At 39.6% G+C, this 24,470-nt stretch overlaps 1 protein-coding gene across 4 annotated transcripts; it reads left to right on the plus strand.

The window, feature by feature from the left end:
- Positions 1-1,319: 1,319 nt before the first annotated feature.
- On the plus strand, positions 1,320-24,058 carry pacsin2 (protein kinase C and casein kinase substrate in neurons 2). 4 transcript variants are annotated; one of them, XM_031313369.2, is made up of 12 exons: positions 1,320-1,536; positions 11,982-12,074; positions 12,370-12,526; positions 12,763-12,998; positions 14,612-14,767; positions 15,225-15,400; positions 15,571-15,691; positions 16,764-16,811; positions 17,775-17,905; positions 20,570-20,716; positions 21,882-22,063; positions 22,190-24,058. In XM_031313369.2, the coding sequence occupies exons 2-12, from the start codon at positions 12,018-12,020 to the stop codon at positions 22,300-22,302; spliced, it is 1,524 nt and encodes a 507-aa protein (XP_031169229.1). In that variant the 5' UTR covers positions 1,320-1,536; positions 11,982-12,017; the 3' UTR covers positions 22,303-24,058. The 4 variants fall into 4 exon arrangements, with proteins under 4 accessions (XP_031169229.1, XP_031169231.1, XP_031169230.1 ...); XM_031313371.2 differs by lacking the exon at positions 20,570-20,716; XM_031313370.2 differs by lacking the exon at positions 16,764-16,811.
- Positions 24,059-24,470: the final 412 nt, after the last annotated feature.

Raw genomic sequence — 24,470 nt, forward strand, 5'->3', positions numbered from 1 at the left:
ACAGTTTCTCATGTACTCTCTAACCTCATGTGATGATGCAAAAATAGCAATTAAGTTATACTGTTTTAAATATATGTTTAGATATATCTCCATTCAGATTACAGAATTAGTTTATGGCTTCTGCATGAGTAAAGAAAGACTATATTTACAGTAAAGGAGGTTAATGACGAGAACCAGACGGTTTTAACTCTCTGTTTCAAAAAAGGGGCCTAAGTCTGAGTTTGTCATTATCATTTGCTTGATATGTTTTTGCATGTGGAAACAAGCTATCTTACAACACCACTTTAGTTTGTAGCTAAACATGTGCCTCAATAACTTTATTGTTTAACTTTTAGATGACCTGTGGCACACATAACCTCTGGATTTATGAACTCCATTGCCATAGATTGGTATATTTAAAACTTTAATTAAGACTGGATTGTCAAGCAGGCAACTACCCCAGACCCTCCAAGTGTCAGTCGGTCTATATGCACCACTAGCACAACATCACCTAGAAGGTAGGGGCCTTACTTTTATGGAGTTTACGAGAAATCAAACTAATCCTTATTTTACTGACGCCCCCTAGAAGCCTGTCTAGGGCCCCAGACATCATAGTGGGGTGCCTCAGGATAAAGTGAGAAAAACTTTTTAAAGGATGTGACGTCAGACAGCCAGGCCTCTCCATAGTTTACATGAAGCTAACCTTTCTTAAATATTGCAATTAACATATCTCAATTCAACTGCTAGTTGTCTACCAAGGTGTTGTTATAGTCTGACATCATGGTTATTCTCTCTCTCTCTCTCTCTCTCTCTCTCTCTCTCTCTCTCTCTCTCTCTCTCTCTCTCTCTCTCTCTCTCTCTCTCAAATGACCTGTGATTGGCCAAAGCAGAGATGGTTTAGAAGTTATAGAGAATCTTTGGCCAAAGTCTGATGGCCTGAATACAGAGCCAAGAGGAAGTGCAGAAGTCTAGTTTTCTCTCAGACCACTTGAATTACAACATGCTGAAAGATTATTATGGATGTTTGACCCAATGACGCCAAAAATAATAATAATAATACTGCAGCTTTAAATAATGTAGCCATACAACAATTTAGAAATACTCCATTACAAAAAGTAAAAGTCATTCAGAAAGATCCATGTCAGAGTTATATCATCGATTATATTATTTGATTATTATTACTAATGCATTACTTTGTAATTTCATTTATAAAGTGATCATATGTAAAAGCTCAATTTGCAAAATAACTAACAAAAGCTGTCGAAAAAAGTGGAGTAAAGTACACAATTTCCCTCTTAAATGTAGTGGAGTAGAGACATAACGTAGTAAGGATTTTATTTATTTTCCACCCTTCGGTGCTGGTCTTATTTTGAAAATATTAACCGGATGTTCCGTGCCGTACTGTCACTGTGGCTAACTGACGGTTGTGTCAGATAGTCGGTCGATGGTGCCGCTGCTGAGCAAAAAAACGGGCGAAAAGATTTGTAAATTTGCACCACCAAAATAATTAACTATTCAATTAAAACTAAACCGTCAAGAGGAATAAACCTGTGCCAGGTAAGCTTAAGCTTAGACTTTTACGTTGTACTTTTTAACTTTTTACTAAAGGGGCTGTGGCTAATTCGCTAACTGTTAACATTTGAGCTAAGGAGCTAACGTTAAAGTTAGTTAACGTTACTTCCCGATGGGAGGAGGTTGATAGCTGTCGTAAAAACTTTAAATGATTTAATTTAGTAAAAGCTACAATATCGGTAGTACTTTAGCGATCTCAGGTGTGTAATAAGTTATAAAATTAAAGTTAAACGTTAACTAGTTTACCATTGACAGTCTCACGGTTGCAGTAACGTTAAGTTGGGTATTTCAGGGTAACTGTTATCGAAAGTCCAAAGAATTCTAAAGCTAACGTTAGCCCTGTTTGGTCGTAACGTTAGTAGGTAGTTTACAAAATGGCACTGTAATTTATGTCGGACTTTTGGTTGTTATGAACCAGGTTAATTCGTGTAACGTTAGTTGTCTCAAGATGTTTTATCCCAGCTTTCTAGTTTTCGCAGGGAGAGACTAGTGTTTCATTGCCTGGAGTGGTGAAGGGCGGGGCAGGTTTCGCCAGTAAAGATAACTCCCTGGTCCATGTCATATCATCCTGCATGCTTAACTTACAACATTACATAATTTTGTCATTTTCTATGGAGAGAGATGACTTAGTTCCTGCAGACTGCCTGTTTCCCATGCTTCGTGTTCAGTCCAGGCAGTGTTCTAAATTGCGCAGTGCCAGCTAGTTCTCTATGGAAGCCCATTTCAGCCAACGTGATGAAAATAAAATCCTCTAAGTCATTATATTGAGTTAGTATCTTGAAATAATGAGTTAGTATCTCAAAATATTCACTTAATATATTTTGAGAAATATATTCATATACTAATTAAGTCATTATTTTGAGATACAAAGCTCTTATTTTAAGATACAAACGTATTACTTTAAGATACCAAGTCATTATTTTGAGATACTAGGTCATTATTTTGAGGTTTGTCATTATAATGACTTATAGGATCGTTTTTTCCTCAGATTGCCGAAAATGGCCTTCCATAACCTCCCAATTTAAGTCCTAAATCCTGTACTGCACATTAAAGTTACGTAGGGTGTTGGTGGCTGTAATATTCTGATAATTTACAGTAAAATCCTTGTCAACACAAGGTTATTAATCATGTGAAGCAGGAAGCTTACAACCTATTTCTGAGCATGACAAACAGGACATACTGTACTCATGATATTTGTGAATCAGTGGAAGTTATCAGTCATAACAGTCATGCAGCTGAGTATTTAGACATGCCTAGTGACAGCAAGGGGGATTGGTTGTTATCTATGTTTGTTGGGTGTGTAGTGTTGCCAGGGTAAAGCAGTAGTGAAAGTTCTGTGGTTCCTTTTTTTTTTCTGGGGGGGCCATGTGAACTAATGGCTCCGTCACAGAACTGAGCTAAACTTAGAATGGGTATTTCAATTTAGTTTTAAGGCACTGCTCTCCATTTAGAGGGGTCTTTATTGGTGTATTCTCCAAGAGCACACATTAAGCAGTTAAAGGGATATGAGCTGTCGTTAAGCTTAATCAAATAATGTAATCATGTAGCCTGTCAGTATGAGTGAACATCTACTACTCCCACCAAAGCAAGAATCCAAGAAAGCAGAAAGACTGTTAAGTTAATCATAGATCTGATCACCAAACTTGCTAAATGTGCTGTTATAGATCAGTCGATCGACAGATGGTTAAACTGCAAATGTTTTGATAATTGATTGAACGTTAAAGTCATTTCTTAAGCAGAAATGGCAAATAATCACAGGTTTCCACTCTCAAATGTGAATATATGCTGGAACGAATCGATGATAAACTGAATATCTTTAGGTTTTGGACTGTTGGTCAGACAAAAAAAGCAATATGAAAGTTATCTTGAGTTTTGGAAAATGTAATGGGCTTATTTTTCTCTATTTTGTGAATTTATATAGACCAAATATTGTTAATTATCAGTGTGACTCATTTTCCATACAGTATTTTATATTATACCATTGATAATTGAATATCTTGGGTTTTGGGAATGTTGGTCATTTGTAGATGTCACCTTGTGCTTCATGAAATAATAATGGTCATTTTTTCTGGCATTTAATAGACTGAACAATTAATCGAGAAAATAATCAGCAAATGAATTGATAATAATAAAAATAGCTTTGAAGTTGCATCCCTTATTCACAGGCCATCTTTAATGCAGTAAAGCGCCTCAGATGTTGGGTTCTTCTGTGATTTCTGTCTTTGTGAGATAATTGCTAAATGTGCACACATGCAGTATAGAAGACACCATAAAAGGTCACAGGGTTAGCAGATGACTTTTTTTCATGGCACTTTCATGAAAGGTCTGCAGCTTTAAATGCATCACATGAGACTCTGCCTGCAGGACAGGGGCTTCCACAGGAAAAGGTGCAGAATTAGCTCGTCGGTGACGTCAGGATCCCCCCTTTCCCTGTCATGTCATACTGAATTTCCCTCCACTATGTTCCTCTGTGCTGCTGGCGTGTCCAGTGGAAAATGCCTGAAAGTGTGGAACAAATACCATTGTTTCTCCCTGACCTTGGAGCAAGGGTTTTTTGAGCAGGCGAACTGGTCAGTTATGTTGAGGCTACAGTTGACCTGGTGTTGATGGACCAACGGTTTCATTGTATGGTGTTTTGGAACCTCTTAACCACAGCATGAAGCTCTGTCAGTGATCTCTCTATAAAGGCTGGATTGGTGGGAGTGAGTGAGAGGCTCCACATTTAAAAGGCCATACTCCTGTGAGATCAGCAGTCCCCTGCAGCTGTTGAGCTCACACGAGGAAGCAGGGCAGAGGTGAATGACTGACAGGGAAAGAAAATCAAGGTCATGACCTGCCATTGCCATGGAAACTTTTGACCTTCAAGCTTGCGTGCAACAAGAGTAAAAAGAAGCAAAGGAATGATTTAAAGCCCAGTCGGGATTTAGCAATGTCCTGCTGTGAAACCGCAATATTGAAGGGAAAGATCAACTCAGCTGCTCTCCCTGCCTGCAAGATATTGCCGGCGTTTTATGCAACAAAGGAAGGAAATGGAAACTAACAAAAAAATCACCCCTGCTTAGATAAGCAATTTTCATATGATTAAGGCATTGGCAAAGTAGAGCGCAGCCCGCGCAGGAGTATTTTTTTTTTAAGCTTGCTTGTTATGTTGCAAAGGGCCTAATCACACTCCATCCCCATGATTAGCATGTGTACTGATGATTTTAGTGAGTTGAACGTTACTGTGTCTTCTTTTTTTTTATAATCAAGTAATGGTCAGTAGAGCTACAACTAAAACTTATTTTCATCATGGATTCATTTGAGGATAATTATTTTCTAGATGAATTGTTTGGTCTATAAAATGTCAGAAAGTACTGAAAAATGCCCGTTGCAATTCTTAAAGCAGAGAACTTGAGAGCTGAAATGATTAATCGATGAATCGTTCTAGGCAGAAATGGTTTGGGGTTTGGACCGTTGGTTGGACAGAACAAGACATTTTAAGACGTCAACAAATGTTTTTCAGTATTTGCTGATTTGACATTTTATAGACCAAACAATGAATAGGGAAAATGATCTGTAGATTAATCGATACTGAAAATAATCCTTAGTTGCAGCCATCTACTACTATTGCATAAGACAAAGAAAAGGAGCAAATTCTCACATTTAAAAAACTGGAACAAGGAAATGTCTTTTTGCTTGAAAAATGACTTGTATGATTGACTGACTATGAAAATAGTTCCAAATGATTTTTCTGTCTCTCGACTAATCGATTAATTGACTAATTTTTTCAGCTGTAATGGTCAGCAAACAAATAGTGTCTCTCCTAAACCATAACAGCTGGAAAGAAAGGGAGCTATCAGTTCCTGTATTTAAAACCCTGGCGAAGTAAGTCATGCGTTCTCATTCAGACAAAACCTGTAAGCGGTGTTGCTGCTTGCTTACATTGACAATCATGCAGACAAGCCTTGGAGGTAGAGCTGGGCAATATTTCAATATTATATCGATATCGTGATATGAGACTAGATATCGTCTTAGATTTTGAAGAATTGCAATGTTAAGTTTAGTCTTTTCCTGGTTTCAAAGGCTGCATTACAGTAAAGTAATGTCATTTCTTTGAACTTACCAGACTGTTCTGGTATATAGATATAAAATGAATAGTCAACACTACAATATCGTTGCAATATCGAAATCGAGGTGTTTGGTCAAAAATATCGTGATATTTGATTTTCTCCATATTGCCCAGCCCTACTTGGAGGTCTCAATACTTAACAGGAAACTGAATTCTAGGTACCTAGGACTACAGTTGAAAATTAGCAGACTGGCTAACACCGGCGGCCAGTCAAATCTTAACAAATCTTAAATATGACACAGCAACCCTCAGTATAGATCCACTTACTGTACACACATTTCCCCTCTCCAGCAGTTGCTGATTAGTAGGCCGGACAGATTGAGGCAGAACGAAATATTGAGATTGTGTGACATTCATCTGCCGATGTCCTTGCTGCTATATTCTGCTGATAAGCGTTTATTCTGAAGTGACCTGCTTCAATCACTACCGTTTAAATAACACAACCTCTCACATCTTTATGGGTGACATGTGCTTTAAAAAAAGGATTTTATGAAGTCTGTGTGCAGTCTGTGACAGAATTCCTCTCAGGTTAGTTTCCTGACGCTCTGATTATATTTTTTACCCACTGACAAAAGCACTCACAGCTTCAGGGCAGGTATGCTTGTGCCTGTCAGTTGTGTATGCTCTCATTTCTGTCTGTGTGTATCCTGTTGTTTCCTGCTCCTCAGCCCCATTCATGACACTGTTATTGTGTGACAACCCACAGAGCACTCTAAAAAATAAACACAGGGTGAATAGACAGTCTGCTATGTTTTTTGTGGGAAAGAATATGCTCTTGTACACAAGGGCCTGTTTTGCCCCATGTCCATTTCCAACAGTATATTACTGGAAGCTTCCATGTGCTTTTAATAACACACATGGTCATCTCTTGCTTTTGCTTTCTCACTTTCTGCCTCTCCTCCGCCATTTAGATTGCAGCCGGTCCCATGCAGCTATCGCTCTGAATCATTCACAAATCAACAAAATACCACTATTTCGATACAACTTTGTAAAATTGGTTAGACGAGTGGTGACAGTGTGGGAAGTTGCTTAACATGCCAAGGTTCAGTTTAGGCATGGTAGCATTGAGGAATGCATTCGTTCACTTCTATCTTAAGGCTGTCGTCAGGAACCAAATTCCAGCATACTCAGTGCATTTACTTATCATACTTTAGTGGATATCTCTGTTATGTTTGATTACGTAATCACTAAGCTTGTAATCTAAGAACCCGTGTTCAAGTTTCTGTCACTATGATGAAATCATGCATTTGTAGCAAGAAAGTTGTTTTATGTGTTTATTTGTCTCTTCAAATTTGGAGACTGTAATTTCTCCATTTTACATCCTTAACAAATTGTCCTCATTCCCGTGTGCTTTTGGTCGTGCATACCAGCACACAGAGTTGGATTTCCCAGTGTTCTCCAGTAGTCTGGCAGATTAAATGGACTTCAGACCTGGCCTTAGTCAACAGCATTGTTTACAGTTGTGGGTCAAGCTGCGTTCAATTGTTCAACACAGTCCCAACACATGTCCTACAGAGCCAAGGGTGTGCAGATGGTTGTTCCTGTTTGCTGTTGATTGCATTAGGCCAGGGAAATAGCTTTTGTGACAAAGGAATTCCCAATACAATGTTGCAGCTTAGGACATTTTGGCAATTAAAGGTCATTTGTTCTTGTGTTTTTAAGTCACTTGATTAGAAAACCATATCTAGATCTAAGGACTACAAAACATATGCCTTGATGAAAAGCTGAATGATACTGCACCGGATAATTTTATGAGACTAGAAAACATGGGTTTTCATGATATAGTTTAAATGTTCAGTTTATTCATGGCTACATTACTTTACATTTAGTTGATCCACATTGCCGTCCTGTAAATATCTTATCACATTCTTGATAACAAGGTTAAAAGTCAAAAGCAATGTGATGTTTGATTCTGGTGTGTGCCCAAAAAAGGAACACAGATACTTAGGGCTGCAACAACGAATCGATAATATCGATAAAATTCGATTATTAAAGTTGGCAACGAATTTCATTATCGATTTGTTGTGTCGCGCGACGCGCCACTCAGTCGCGGAGATAAAAGCAATTGAGTTGAGTGCCGTGCGGAGCGGTGCAGAGCGAAAGAAAAGAAAAAAGAGCAGAGCGGAGTAGAGGAAATACGGAGAGAGACCGGAGAGACCCTTAACGTTGTTCTGAAACACATGGCGGAGGCAGAGAAATCAGTACGACCTAAGTCATCCAACGTGTGGGAGCATTTCACACTAAATAAATCGAAAACATGTTAATTGCAAGATAAGCAAAAGCGACACGGCATGGCACGGGCGCGGTGATGATTCAGCACCTAAAACGTAAACATGTTGGAGTCCTTGATGAGGAGGAAGGGAGTTCAACAGCAGGGTAAAGTCACTACACAATCCTACTTCTGTTCTGTTTTGAAGTGAGGAACGTAACGTCTCTCTTCTGGTGCTGGTGTTTACTCGTTATTCAGCTTGACAAGCATGACAAGCTAGCGTTAGCTCGTTAATAACAGTAGTAAAGCAGGCAAGACTAAAGACTAACTAAAGTTTTTATTCACTCGCCTTTTTTGGCCCATTTATTTTTCAATCTATTGTCATGTATATATTCTGTGCTTTGTCCCATATCAGTTATTGTTGACAAATATATTTGTGTGTGTTGTACTTTTTAATTTCATTTTAAAGTTCTTTTATAGCACTTGGTCATCTTAAGCTGTGTTTAAATGTGGTGTACAAATGAACTTAACTTGCACTTACTACAATGATGGTAATAATTTGATGAATAAGCTTTGTGTGTGTGTGTGTGTGTGTGTGTGTGTGTGTGTGTGTGTGTGGGGGGGGGGGTCTGTATCTGCTCTTTGGGTTACTTACCTTTACACAACTACTAACTAAAACAACATGCATGCAAGTATGTATTGAGTTGATGTAAATTAATGTTTTTTTGTTTTTTAATCCGATTCATCGATTAATCGAAAAAAAATAATCGACAGATTAATCGATTATTAAAATAATCGTTAGTTGCAGCCCTACAGATACTAAAGTTACTAAAGATACTAAAGTACCTTTTTTATGTTACTGTGGTCATGCTTTCAGTGGAAATTTGTACTCAGCAGTGTTTGACGTCAGAGGACTTGTTGCCATGTTTAGAGTGGATATTTGTGGTTCGTTCCATGTGTCCCTCTCTTGTGCTGCAGCAGTGATCGGTGAATGAAGAATATGGACAGCTGGTAGAGAAATGCAGCAGTGACAAGACTGGGCACAGTGTGTGATATTTTTTTTTTTTTTTAATGCTGAGAAAAAGCCTTCCATGGTTTATCTATACACACACCTCTTGCAGCATTAGACTGTGATGGATATCTGGCACTCTACACAGCACATTCATATTGATATTATAATGCTTGTGAGGGTTTTAAGCAACAGAAAGCTCTGAGCTTTTGCCCTGTATGTTCAAAGGTGTGTGTGTGTGTGTGTGTGTGTGTGTGTGTGTGTGTGTGTGTGTGTGTGTGTGTGTGTGTGTGTGTGTGTGTGTGTGTGTGTGTGTGTGTGTGTGTGTGTGTGTGTGTGTGTGTGTCCGTCCGTCCGTCCGAAGTTCTTGGATTCAAGATTATTTCAAATCTGACAGAATACATTCAAGTAGAGCTGGGAGACGTAGCAATATATTATAACAATGATAATAATACTTTAAAAAAAATTCAGTTAATTGTCATATATTGCAAAGAAAAGCAGCACACCCTCACATTTGAAGAGCTGGAGCCAGTGAAATGTTTGGCATTTTTGCTTGAAAATGCTGGAACCAATTATCAAAGTAGCTGCAAATCAATTTTCGATTAACTCACTAATTGTTTCAGCTCTAAATATGTAATAATAAAAAGAGCCTAGTAGAATAGTATTGACTGAATGCTACACATTTGTGATGTAACAAATGTTGTTTTTTCTGGTCTTCAAGACTACAATAATTATAGTTAAGTGATAAAATGTTATGAACTAACTTTTCCGTTTCCTACTTTGCTGCCACATCCACTTTAAAATGATTTCGTTCTCTAGATTTTGTGTGTGTGTGTCTGTGTGTGGTTGTTTGACTGACCGGATTGTAAACTACAAACACAGTTAAAGGGAGGATTGTTCGCCAGCTAGCAGACCACAATACTACCCTCTGTCCAAGTCCTGCACCCGAGGGCACGGGCCACTGACCATTGGCCAACACACAGACACTAAGCACCAGCCGTCATCCTCTCGCTGTCTCGCTCAACTGCAAGAGGCCCTGCGCTCACTCTCGGCACTAAAATGCATCTTGTGTGATACGATCACAGTGGACAGCTCCAGATTAGCGATGAGTATTATGGTAGATAATGTTGATGATGATTGAATCCGACTAGTCTAAAAAGTCATAGAGAAAGAGAGACTTTTGTGTCTTCATTTGGCCCTCTTTTTATTCATTAAATATTATTCTAGGTCATTTTATAGACTGCAGATTTATTATTTTTTGTTTATACGTTTTTTTTTATATTTTTCTTGAAAACCTTTTGTTTCTGTTATGCGTTTCTTTTCTTTTTAAAGGAGAGAGAGAGAGAGAGAGAGAGAGAAATTGAATGACGAGCTGGAAAGTAAAGTCCAATCTTGAGTGGTCACTTGAGATGCATTTTAGACCAGTTCTGATGCCAGGTGTCCACTGCAGTCTGTCTCAGCTGTACATAACCACGATCTGAATATGGTTACAAGATACTAGATCTGAACGGGGCCAGTCAGGCTGTAGAGAGAGAAGACGCTCCAGGCTGATGAAGAAGGAAGGAGAGGAAGAGTATGGAGGGGATGAATAAAGAGATCCTGTTGAGTTTGAATTGATGGCCGTGAGGAGAGAAGAGGGGGAGAGGAGAGTAACAGAGGACTGTCTGTGGTACCCGTCTCATCTGAAGGAAACGGAAGCTGCCCGCTGTGTGCTTCTTGACAGTTTCTTTTTCTCGCTCAAAATAACACACACACACACACACACACACACAAAATAGTTTAGACTCTGTGTGCCAGCAGCAACCACTGGGGTTTCAGTTTGTTGTGTGTCACGGGTTGTGAGGTTATAGAAATAGATGAAAACACCCACCTGCTGCCTAGATTATCAAACCAGATCACATACTTTCTTTCACTCCCCTTCCCCTTTCATTTCTCTCAGTATCACTCCTCTCTGAACTATTCCTTTTCTTGGTCACAGTATTCACCCTCATATCAGTGACAGGTATGTTGTTGTGACAGAATGATAATGTTGGCTCTCGATGTTGTCCTTCAGCTGTTGGTTTCGTATAAAGAACGTTTCCCTTTCTCTTTTTTGTATATATTTAATAAGTCCACTGTCTCTAATCTTGGCTCATTCCATGCTGTATTTGAGAAGCTTACCCTGGAAAAAGTTAAATAATACATGTTTATAAGATGTATTATATATAGATGCATATGTGTGCTACTACCACACCAAATTTCATTCTCAGTTTGACATATTTCTTAGCCTGGTTGACACCAGACCCTTCTCAGTTGTAACTGAGAGTGGGTCTGGGGAAGGTTCATTCACAGCTCATTTCCGGACGCCGCTCAAATGCCTCTGGGCGCAATCGGATAGTCCTTCAACCAATCAGACCAACGATCCGGGTGACGTAGCAGCGACAGCGGCATCAGCGGGTTGCTGCTCTTCGGTGGCCGTCATGTAAGGTAGCCACAATGAATGTAAACAAAAAGCTGCTTGCTGTCGCTGCGCTATCGTCATCGTGTAAAGCCCGCCTCAACGGTTGTGATTGGTGTCTCGATTTGGGAAAAATTGGAAATGGGCTTGATTGGGCTCTTGGCCAGACGGACTTGCAGAGCAAATCTCAAATTTGCTGGAAGTTCGTCAGGGTTTTCCCAGGCTACATATTTCTTTAAATATTTATCAGTTACTTTTCGTAATCCACATGAACCTCTCTTTACATCGGCGTGAATTGGATCCGCCGCACAGCACTTATTGGAAAGCATGTGACTTTTAAAGCTGGTTCGCCTGTTTCTCCGGTTATTTCCTTACAAGCAATTTAGCATTTAAAAGGCTATATTTTCAAACGAAGTCCGGCGCAGTGCTCACTCCACATAAAACTACATTACATCACCTCCAGCAAACGTGACCAACAATGAGGGCAAAATGGCATCACTATCTATTTTAACCGAATATTCTCTGGTCCAGCTCAGCTAAAAACACTGAATCCTTCAGCACGTTAGCCTTTCGTTCACTACAGAGCCTGCTATTACAGAGGTGAACTAAAAGGGAGTTTTAATCACATTCATTCATTGACACTTGTTTTGTTTTTATGTGTTTCCAGGCCCTACACACTTGAGTGTAACTTAGGGCAGCAGCGATGTCGGGCTCCTACGATGACTCCATGATCGATGTCGCCAGTGATAGCTTCTGGGAGGTGAGACGCATGAATTCCTTTACACTTTAGACATAGTGATTTTTGTGTTGCTGAAAACTGCTGTGTTGAGATGTTTACATCTGACATAATTAAAATAAATCCAGTGAGTATAAAAACGTAACCACAACGCAACACAACAATGCTCCTGTGAATTATTCTGTGTTTTGTAAATAAATTAACTCCCCTCAGAGAGCAATGCCCCATGGAAATCTAGTGCGATCCATAGCCATGACTAACATGTTCAAGCTCCTTTTCAACTATCTTACTGTTTTCTCTGTCTGTTGCTGGTTCTTAGGTTGGTAACTACAAACGATCAGTAAAACGGGTAGACGATGGTAACCGACTGTGTAATGATCTGATGAGCTGTCTTCATGAGCGTGCACGTATTGAAAAGTCCTACGCACAGCAGCTCACAGAATGGGGGAAGCGCTGGCGGCAACTCATAGAAAAAGGTAGGAGTATTAAAAAAAACAAAAAAACCTCCATATTAGATTGTGTATAGCAGTTTTAATTTCCAGAATCCAGTAGGAAAAAAGTTCCAGGGATTGTGCTATTTGCTTTCTTAGGGCCGGGCAATAATATTATGACATGAATGCACTGGCATCATTGGAAAAACAGATGAATGTTCCCATTATCCCTGGAAGCATGACGTTCACAGTCACTAACAGGTAAATAACTCTTCCCTCAGGCCCTCAGTATGGTTCGTTAGAGCAGGCGTGGTCTGCTCTGTGCACTGAGGCGGAGAAGGTGAGCGAGCTCCACATGGAGGTGAAATCAGCACTGATGGGAGAAGACTATGAGAAACTGAAGAACTGGCAGAGAGATTCCTACCATAAACAGATGATCGGCGGCTTCAAAGAGACTAAAGAGGCTGATGACGGCTTCCGCAAGGCTCAGAAACCCTGGGCAAAGAAACTCAAAGAGGTGTGGATTTCAAACTGGATACTAAAATAGTATGGTGTGTAGTATAGTGGTAGCACCTTTTAAAGTAATTCCCACTGAATGTGTTTTAAACTATAAGCAGTTGCCACAAGCAAGTCACTGATTACAGCCATAACTATCAATTTTTCCCTCCAGTTCACATGATTACACATTACTGACTATTGTTTTCCCTCCATGACTACCTGCTTACTCAACACAACAGAGCAGAACCACACTTGCAACCTCTTGATATTGAATAAGAATCTATTGCCAAACACAGCCACAGTGTGCCAATGTTAGCAGCCAGTATTTGCATCCTGTAGTTTTTTGACTGTCAGTAGAAGGGAAGGAAACACACAGACTAGCATCTCTTAGTTCAAAAGCAGGTCAGTGCATTTCCTCCTACTGCTTTCATTTCAGCAGCCTGTTTACCCGCCAGTGCACACATTCCTTTCGGATTCTGCGCACACGTGTTAGAACGTGCACATCCAAGTATTTGTATGTTCAAAGCCACTGAACATTTTGCAACCTCCAGGCTCCTTGCCCCCATTTCCTGTGTGTGTGATGTCACCAGGGGGTGGTCACATCCTGGCCTTGTCATTGAGCGAGGACAGAACTATACAGTTTTGTAGCCCTACTGATGTATTGATTGGCCAGACAGACAGGGAAAATTGAGTAGAGGGCAGAGAGGAAATGAGGCTAATGAAAGTCTAGAAAATGAGTAGCTGACATGGGTGACATGGGCAGCATGTCAATAATAGACACATATATGCTGAACTGGATACAGTATTTGACACATAGTCCTGAGCCCTCGTGGGTTTAAGTGGATTGACACACAACTGCCTGTCAATTTAGGGAGGAGGAAAGGCTACTGTCCTCTTGTTATGACCTCATGGCTTGATCACATGGCTGCTCTGGCCTCGGCCCAAGTTACACGAGGCAAAGACCAAGACACTCCTTCAAATAAAACCACGACAGATGAGTTTGCTGACTCAGTTCATAACTGGGAGTTTCAATACAAACAAACTGATAGAGGGCTAGTTAGAGAGATAGAGGCGTTTGTCTCATAAATTCATCACACATCAAACTTATCAGGCATTAGTGTTTCCATGTTGAGTTGGTTTCTGTATATGAAGTGTTATTCATTTATCCCAACATTTGTGTCTAAGGGCCTCAAATTGCCAAGCTTCTTGGAGTAGGAAATTAGTTGTAATGATTCCTAAAATGCCGAATGACACACATTTAGTCAGGCTTTTACACACAGCACAGAAGTGAACAAGTGTTATCAACTTTACTGTCAAAGAGAGAATCAAATCAAAAGACTTTCCTCAAAATGACAGAGGCAGCCACATGCATGCACATTTTGGGAAAAGGTGGCTCTACAACAATGATCTTGATTAAAGATGTTATTGTTGTTATTGGATTAAAAATGTAAAACTTTTAGTGACTGATTCAGGGCAATTGTCCAATAACTTAATTCACAAAAATATGTAGCTTCCTGTGTCAGACACCAAACTTTGATAGCTCTTTCTACCCCTCCACACTTAGTTTGTTCTACGTTATCATACAAGACTGGCACTATGGCCTGTATTTTATTTTATCGGTTGAATCCACAGATGGAGACGATGAAAAAGTCTTACCACTCTGCCTGTAAAGAAGAGAAGCTGGCAGCCAGCAGGGAGACCAACAGCAAACTGGAGAGCAACAACAACCCTGAAGCCCAAAAGAAGCTCCAGGAAAAGGTGGAGAAGTGTCAGCAGGAGGTGCAGAAGGTAGGACTTCCTTTGGAAAAAGACTAGGTGGGGCGTCAAGATTGTGGGGTTTTCTTTCTAGAAAGGTTTCTAACGGTATTTGTTTTTCCAATGCTTGCTTAATTTCCTTCCATCTAGCTTTAAAATAAGATCTACACCAACCTATTAAAGGCTTTAATTGGGCTGGAAGAGCTAAATCCCCTTTATTCTTTGGTAGCCGTAGAGTTTTGTTGGTTTCGTTAACTGGTATTTTTCAAGACTACCTTGAGGTGGATTACAGTTAAAACTCAGGCTCTGAGTGTTTTGGACCAGTTAATTATAACTCGAGTAAGCTCTGCTTAAAAAAAAAAAAAATGACATCAGCACTGGTAGAGGTCTAGATACACAAGTACATCATCAAGTACATTTACATCTTCAAGTTCATGTTCATGTTTTTTAATATGTTTTAATTGTTACTTCATTCCTCCCTTTCTCCCAGACTAAAGAACGCTATGAGAAATCCCTGGAAGAACTCGACAAGTTGACCCCTCAGTACATGGAGAACATGGAGCAGGTGTTTGAGCAGTGGCAGCAGTTTGAAGACAAACGAATTCGTTTCTTCAGAGAGCTGCTGCTGGAGGTTAAACAGCACCTGGATCTCTCATCCAATCACAGGTCAGACACAGAACAGTCACATTGGTAGCTCTTTTCCAATCATTGGTCAGACTGGCCATTTAATGTCTGAATACATAAATATAGCTGTTGCAGCTGATGAATAGTGCTGAGAGAGATGCTTGAAATTTTAGCTATCACCTAGAAAATAATGTACAATATTGTCTCCATAGATTCCAGACCATCTACCACACGCTGGAAGACACAGTCTCTGCTACTGATGCTGAAGAGGACCTGAAATGGTTCCGGTCCAATCACGGCCCCGGCATGCCAATGAACTGGCCCCAGTTTGAGGTACTACAGCCTTGATTTAAACTAACAAAAAAAAGAGAATGAAGGCTAAATGTTTGATAGAGGAGGAATGGAGGAGAACCATCCAGACTGGCTCTTAATGGGTTCCCAAAAGGTTTTCATGTCACAGATCCATAGGTCATGGTCCCTCACTGTATTTACTCTTATGGAAGGATTTTTATTGTTGCTGACTTGAGGACAATATAATATTCCTTATATATAATTTAGTGAGGTAATTATGAATTAATTACAGTCCTTATCTTGAGATGCTAGTATCTCCTAAAGACCCACTGATGCTCTCCCAGGCCCAACTGTGGGAACCATCAGTACAGAGGACCGTGGGAATTGACGAATAGTTGTGCTGAAAAAAAAACATCAAGGGCAGCATTGCAATAGCTTTTTACAATGTTACACCTAGCCCAAGCAGGGGTTAATGTCCAATGTCATTCTTGTCATTGACGTGTGCTGTTTGGCAGCAGGTGTGGAAGTAAATCTTTCCTCAGCGGTCAGAGAGGCAATGAGGAATCTAGTTTATGTCATCTTTCCAACAGGAGGTGAAATAAGAAAAAGAGGGCGGGAAGTAAAAGAAAAGCTGCATGTGCTTGCAATGCTACAATTTATAGTTTTGAGTGCTCTTGCATGCATAGCGGTTACAATTGGGCTTTTTCTTCTACTTCCATCGTTACCAGGCTGTTTTTCTTTCTGAGTAATGCTTGGGTTTTGGAAGGCTTTTTAAGAAGGGAATACATCTTTTCTGTGACAAAATACACAGACACACAACAGAAACGAGTGAGACACAACATATTAGATATCCAAAAGAAACTTGAATGAATAATACATAAGTCATAAACAATACACCATACTCAGATTTTGATTATTCTGCAAGCGACCGTCTCTTTAGTTCATGTCGTCTGTTATGTTAGCAATCCCTAGAATAATTTTCTGGTGTAAGTCATTGCTACATTCACAGACTAACATATGCACAGCTTACAGTGTATACTCCACAGCTTTAGAATTAGACTGTGTTCACATTAACCCTTTTCCACACCTACTTCCCTTTCCCCATGTCTGACAGACTTTGGACTGGTCCCACCCTCGCTCCTTTAAGAGAAGGTCCATTGTAGTGAGTTCTGCATGGGAGGGCTGTTCTTTTTCACAACAGCCGTAATGGGAGATCCTTTTTTTCCAATAACACTCTTACTCCTTACTGCTACTATTTATGTGTGTGTGTGTGTGTGTGTTTGAGGTGGCTGTGTTTGTGTCTTGTATTCAAGGTTCTTGGCCCTTCCACTCATTATTCTGTCCATGCTAACCCTGCAGTATGTCACATGAAGCTACCATGGCTCAGCAATGCCACAGAGTCTCAGAGGCCATGAGCCAGACAGAAAGACCTTTTGATCTTTAAAAGTTTGAGAGGCCTGAGACATCAGAGGGGTCATACAAGGACTTTGTAAATCTCAGAGCTCACACTTACTAGTGTAATATATAATTTCTAGTACTATAGAGGGATATTACGATTGGTCTCTTAAGTTTGATCATTTATTTGAGACATCTAGCTCCAACACAACATTTGATATCATGCTGCCATGTCGTGATAGATACTGGAAATTTCTACTGAAACTAAAAGTCCAGGAATTTAACAAAATTGTAACTATATCTGTATACCAAAAGAAAAGTCTTTTCTATAACTGTGTTGCTGTTATGGTCTCTCTTTTGCTCCACTCTCTCTGGTCAGCCTCTGGTGGAGGGGAGACTCCTTGGTCCTCTGTTTCTTTCAACAGGTGATGGATACTGTACATGGTTGTGTCTCTCATCTTATCAGGCCTGCACTGGACTGTATAAACACACATGCATGTACAGATTCGAAATCCAGAGTCAGTGTCACGGCCTGAGAAATGTCTCACAGATTTCTGGACTGTGTTGAAGTGTGTGTATATTGCTGTGCACACGCCTGTGACTTGTTCTCCCACTACTAGCCCTGAAGGCATGTTTTGAACCAAGCTCAACCACTCATTTGGCCAAGTTTGGCACAGTTGTAGATGTAATACTTGACTCTAATGTGTGTCTGCGTGTATGTGCCTACCAGGACTGGTCCATAGACCTGAACCGAACCCTCAGCAGACGAGAAAAGAAGAAGCCATCAGAGGGCGTCACACTGACGGGCATCAGTCAAACTGGATCAGATCAGCCAGTTCAGCCTGCCAAGACCAGCAGCAGGTAGACATCTGGTCACTCACTGACTCACTTTTACTGTCTCTAGTAAACGCACAGAAAACTGAGTATGTGTTTGTAATGGCCACTCAAACACACTCCCTTACTCGCTCTCTTGTCTTCCTCATCCAAACTCCCCACATTAGATATAATCCAGCGCACCACACATGGTGTCTTCCTCTTAAGGAATGCTTGTAAAATGCTACATAGGGGAAGCTCCGGGAGTGACGTCTAGTTGTCCCGCCGTTTCCATGGCAACTGTAAACATTTAGTTACAGTTTGTTGGGAAAGAATTCATCCCCACGAGACTCGAGTCGGCTGGTACATAGTTGAAAGCAATCCAAAAAAGTAAGATGGAAATATATTACTCACACACATGGAGACCTTTTATGGCATGAATATTGGTACCGGGAAGTTTAAAGAAGGCCGGATTAGTGTTCAAGACAAACACCTGCACCTGGATTGAACAAGTTTGTGATTAACACAAAGATTAAAAGAAAATATTAAATGAAAGTTCAGTTAAATAACATGTTTTTTTTATGACAGAAAAAGTATAATTCACACACAAACTTGTTTGAGATTGAAGTAAAATGTCAGCAACAAAAAAAGTTTTTAATGATGTAAAATGTAATAAGACTGGTTTGGACTGGTTTAGAGACGCTTCATGTTTGATTGGCAGTTTCTAATAGCATGGTGTAATCTTTTTAAGACAAGATAAGATAGGAACTTAGTTGTTCCCTGCAGAGATATTTGTCTCTGGTGTTGTGGCAACAGCACCAAGGACATAACAGTGGTTTAATGGAAATGACAACAAACTGATCTGATTAAGATAAAAAACTTCTCATGCATCCGTCATCTCGGTGAAAGAGCTAATTACAGTTTTGCATCGTTGGGCTAATTGTAGAAGTTGCTACGTGTGTCATATCTATTGTTCAGAATTTTAAGTGAGGCTTGTCGTGATTATCCTGTCCTGTGTTCTGGCAAATCTCCCCTTATTCAGACATCAGTAGGAAATGGTGTGTACATGCCGAAATCATGAGAGCACTAGAGAAGTGTGCAGGGGAGTCAACAAAGGGAATGTCAGGCACGGAAAGCATTTGACCTCTGAACTTGGGAATGTTGACTGCCTCTCCCCCATCCTGCATTTACAGCACATTGTTTTCCTGTCATTTCCTACATCTTTGGGCGTAACTGGTGGGTCTTGTTTATGTATAGGATCTGGATAGGTTAAATCTGAAACAATTAAGATTATCTTTCTATAGTCACAGAGCACTGAGGGCCAAACAAAGACTCCACCTGTGAAGGTTGGTGCCTTATTTTGATTGTAGATTAAGTAGTTTTTTATCAGCATCCGAAAGCCGTGTCACTTATTTGCTCTTTTCGATTGTCTGAAGCTTGATTAAACATGGTTTTAACACCCACCGGTTAAGACAGTAATACAGCCCTTTGATTGGTTCATAGTTATAAGGTCAGGTTTGTTTGTTGACTGAAACCATCCACAGTTACATTTTGCCAGAGTCTCAGTAGAGCAGTGTTTGGTGTAACAACTCCTCAGGCTCAACTCAGAGAGCATGGCATGACTATGCAAACAAAGGCGTTCACATTTCTCTGCTTCACACTCTCAAGGGCCAACTGATATAGCTACTGCTGTTCACGGTCCAATAAGTCTGTAAACAGGGAGTAGAAACCCTATGTTTCCTCTGACACAGGCTGTTGCAAGGTTTGTTCCTTGATGCAGAAAGTGACAATTGTAGGAAGTAAGCCACCCTCATGTGACTCCTGCAGAAAGCTTTTGTATCTACACAAACCCAGAGCTGACAATCAAGTGTTTGATGTGTCACACTCATAGAAAGTGTCTTATTGATGTTTTTATAGATTTGTGTTAATTATGATGAACATCACCTGTGTGAGTGGAAGCACTCGAGCCAAAACAAGTCAAATTGTTGTTATGGTGTCTTTTCTAGCTGTTTAGTCTGAAACACAGTTGTTTTGTTGACTGGTTGTAGTATCTTCTTGATGTTACTCAGGCTTATTATACAACAGAGAGCTTCAACATGGGGCCCGGACCCCTAGGGGGTCGTCAGAGTCACTGCAGGGGGGCCTCCAAATTGAAACGTCTTAACATGAATCCAACATATTATTAGCAAATATAAATCTCCACTGATGATAGGCTTACTGGCCTATAGATAAGGTAGTCACTAAGATAGCCATTCACAGATACAGTTCATCCTAAGGATTCACTGTGCCACGTCTGTGTGTAACAATAAAAGATGATTTATAAAATCATGCCAACAATTATTATTTTAATAGCTTAGTATTCTATGCAAAAAAGGTATTTCTAAAGGCTTGACGCCGCCCTACACGTTATTGTAGGCCCAGTTTAATATGCAACTTCCTTTTATACAATATATGTAGTAGGGGGTTCCTGCTCCGTCTCTCTTTCAGTTAAGGGGTCCTTGGTTTAAAAAACGTTGAAGACCCCTGTTATACAATATTTACTAGGTCATCTATCTTGTGAAACAAAGCCACAATTAAGGCACGAACTTGTTAGCCGGGTATGCTTACGTTTGTAAGTATGTCCACAGCAGGTCATTTATGTCACAGGTGTATCTTTGTGTGTGTGTGTGTGCATGTCAACAACCGATCTCTCACTGTGTCCCATGTTGTCAGCCTGACTGTGCCCACTAACACAGCGCCAGTGGGCTCAAACCCCTTTGATGAAGATGACGAAGATGATGGGGAGGAGGAGATGGAGATGGCCGTGGAACAGCCGACCACAGTCAACCACATCAGTGTGAAAAAAGAGGAAATAAAAACGTTGGTGAACAGAAGAAAAACACTCCGCCACCCACAACCTCCCCGCCTTTTTCTTGTTTCTATCTTTTGTCATGGATCGCCGTTCGTGGCGCGTCTCTTTCGCGCTCTTTCTTTGTCTCGGTTACTTTGATCCTTTCTTACATCCCTCTCTCCTCCTTCAGGTGGCATATTTTTTGTGTTGCTCTGCATGGTTGCTGGAATGGCACACAAAGCCAATTTGTGTCTGTCCGTCACTCCTAACAGTGCCCTGTCTTGCAGAACATTAAATGGCATGCGCATGGGGGCGCATGTCTGTTGTGGGAAATGTCTTACAGTCAGATCTGAATATTGAAACTTATACATATGTATATAGGTCATTTATATCAGTTTTCAGTACAATAAACATGCTGTATAACATCAAAATAAGTGTGTACATACAATGACATATGTATCAAAGAACAATTAAGATACAAATATGTAAATTCAACCTTTGGGCAACCGTCATACTGCATTTTTGTTGCGGTAAATTAACAAAAAAGCAGGTAAACCAGTGTCAACAGTAGATTTGCAATAAAAGATACTGAAAAGGTCTGACTGTAAATCTTTATCTGTGTGCTGCTGGTGTGCGTTTTATTGTTTTTCAACTTATAACTCTGTCATAGCAAAGTTCTCTCTGGTGTTTAGGTGGCTCCCTCTGTTGGCCATTCAGGTTAAGCTCCAATCATTCGTTCACAACAATGATTTGTCCTGCTTGGTCTCATGTTGCTGTATTTGTCACGTGTCTTTTGAAATGTGGTCATGTTGTTTTGTTGCATTGCTTCCCCTCAGCATTGTGTGCACTCTAAGTTGAAGCTCTTGATCTGAAAGTGGCATCAAAGAGACTTTTGAATCATTTATCATGCAACCAAATGCTTGCTCTGTAGCATGTATATTGATGCCATAAGTTAGCATGTTTTGCACTTATTTATTTGATGTTTTCAGATGAATCACAAAGCTGTCCCGGATTTGAAAATGCACTTTGGGCTTTTTGTGTGTTTGACATTATTGACATATTTTTCTCGCTTTTCTAACTTTGAACTTTTGTTCCTGCTTACCCCTGGCATGCTGGAATGTCCCGTTGATGCGTAAGGCCCGGAGATGAACAAGAAAATACATTTTCTAAGAGGCTATTTGTCTGTCCATCCAGTGCCAGCAGTACGGAGAAGACTCCAGACTGGTCAGATGAAGACACAGGTGGTAACCCTTTCTCCTCCAACGGTGACGGGAATCCATTCGAAGATGAGCCGGCTTCTCCCGTCATATCTGTGCCTGTCAAAGCCCTCTATGACTATGAAGGCCAGGAGCAGGATGAGCTTACCTTTAAAGCAGGTACATGGTGTGAAAGGCTGAAAAACACGGATACTACGAAAACAACAAAATGTTTTTTTCTGTCAGATCCCAGTAGGTTTCTGAAATTTAAAAAAAAAAATCATCCCTTCCTCTTTCTTTCTCCAGGGGATGAGTTCACCAAAATTGGTGAAGAAGATGATCAGGGTTGGTGCAAAGGCCGGCTCAAGGATGGAAAAACAGGCCTCTATCCTGCTAACTATGTGGAAGACATCCAGTAGTAAATTATCACAAATGAATTAATGTGAAGAAAGTGGTGTGTTGCGAAATGACAGTGTGGCTGGAAACGATATTTTTAACCCTTTTCTCCCTGTTGGCGAAGACTGGACTGGTGTTGGAGAAGGACGGAAAAGAGAAGTTGCAGATTACTAAAGGACCACTTGAAATGTTGCTTTCCACAGATTGACAGTACAAAGATGGAAATAAACCACAAGTTTCCAGATGATTCCAGGCGAAGAAGATTGCAGGAGAAAAATTGCTGTCAGTGTAAGATATGTTACTTAGAATCCCATTTATGCTGTTACAAAAAAAATAATAGCCTTTCAAGTATATATAGGATGAAATGTATGTGTGAATTTATATATTGTTAAAACAAAACACTGGGATGACACTGACAAATTGTCTTGCGATGTGACATGCAGCCTAAATATGCAAGCCACTATGGATTAATTAAGGGAGATGACCCTTTTTATAACCATAATCTATTTTAGGTTTGAAACCATTTCTGCCTTTTTTTTTTAGAATCCAGTCCATGTATGTTAATTGTTAGATATATTTTGGACAATGCAAGCCCTTATGTTGACATTATTGTGTCAGATTTAACCTGATTTAAATTAGTGCTAACATTGTTCTGTCATTCCTTTCAGGGTTCTGTTTTTCCATTCAGTTCATTAACTGTTGTGGTTATTTTATAAGGAATGATAAAGATCCTTAGACCCTTATCCTGACGTAGTCTTCATTTAGTTCACAGTGAGTCGGTTCCTCTAGTGACTGCAATTGAATGTATATTCACTGATTGTATTTCCTCACTTCTTGATTGTTCATTTTTGCATTGACCCATTAACCCCTTAAACAAACTGTCCTCAACCTTCTCACACAGATCTCTCGACTTTCTGTTTTTTGTAGATTGTCCTACAATATGGGTTATTTTTCAACACTGAATTTTTTTCACAAACGTTTATCTCACTTGAATCTCCATGTTTTAATTCTTTCACTTGTTAAATGTCAAGTTATGGGAGAATATTAAGTGTTTGTTGTTTTTTTTTTTTTTTAAATATATTACAATTTATAGCAATAAAACCACAGCCAAGTATGGCTTGCATACATGCATGTAAATAGCCTGGATGAAACGTAGTCGAACAAATTAAGCATCGATATCAGATGATAAGTAGTTGGAAATTGATGATTGTTAATTTATGATGCCACAAGTGCTTTTGTTCTACTCTTGTTAGAATGCTGTGACTGAAAATCAGTTTGTATAGTAATTGAATGTTTTATGGCAAATCCCTTAAGTCTGTTATTTTGATATATTTGTAAATATGATTATTTTCCCCATCACAGAGGGCCATGATACTCATTGAATGAATCAACAGATATGTGAATAATTGTTAATTTCCCCTTAGGAGCTATGATATGAATGGATACACCTGATTTCATAACTTTAATACATATGTTTGGATCATCAAGTGTTTCATAAGCTTGTATTTTTTGCAGAGATGAACTGCAGTCTTTTCAATTTTGCAGGCTCCAAATTCATTAATTGCCTAATGTATTGAGGATATCATTGAAAAAAGCAATTTGATGCCTTTAACTGCAGCACGAGAGTAAGATGAATATTCTTGTCTTTAATAATAGTGAGAAAGGTGACGTTTTGCCATATTTTCAGGGCATGCTGTTGTCAAAACGTTGCAACAGCTGTACAGCTAGACAGCAAGGTTTGTAAATGTTGTCCCACAACATAATAAATGAATTTATTGGGAAAACGTATTTTGCCGTTGTCTTGAGTATTGATATTTATTATCTTTACCGTTTCACTTACGATGTCAAGATATTTACTGGATCTAAAAAGAGCTTGATCTTTTTGTCTGTGTGAAAATCCTTAAAGGGTTTTGAATATAGTTAATTAAACTACTTAATGTTTAATTTCAATAGCTTAGTTGTACAGTTCTGTCAGTGATCTGTTGAAGTAAATGTCAAGTGATTCTACAGTACGGTTGTTTTAAATTGCATGTCTATGAAAAATGTATCTTTAACATGCTTAAATTTAGTTTATTAAATGAATTATACCAAACATGACCACTGAATTCTACAAGTTGTGGTCCATGCAATTTTGTACTTTTCAATTGCACACATTTTTAGAGACAGTTTTGTTTTTACTTCACATGTATCT

This window comes from Sander lucioperca, chromosome 20, assembly GCF_008315115.2.
Source record: "Sander lucioperca isolate FBNREF2018 chromosome 20, SLUC_FBN_1.2, whole genome shotgun sequence".
NCBI lineage: Eukaryota > Metazoa > Chordata > Actinopteri > Perciformes > Percidae > Sander > Sander lucioperca.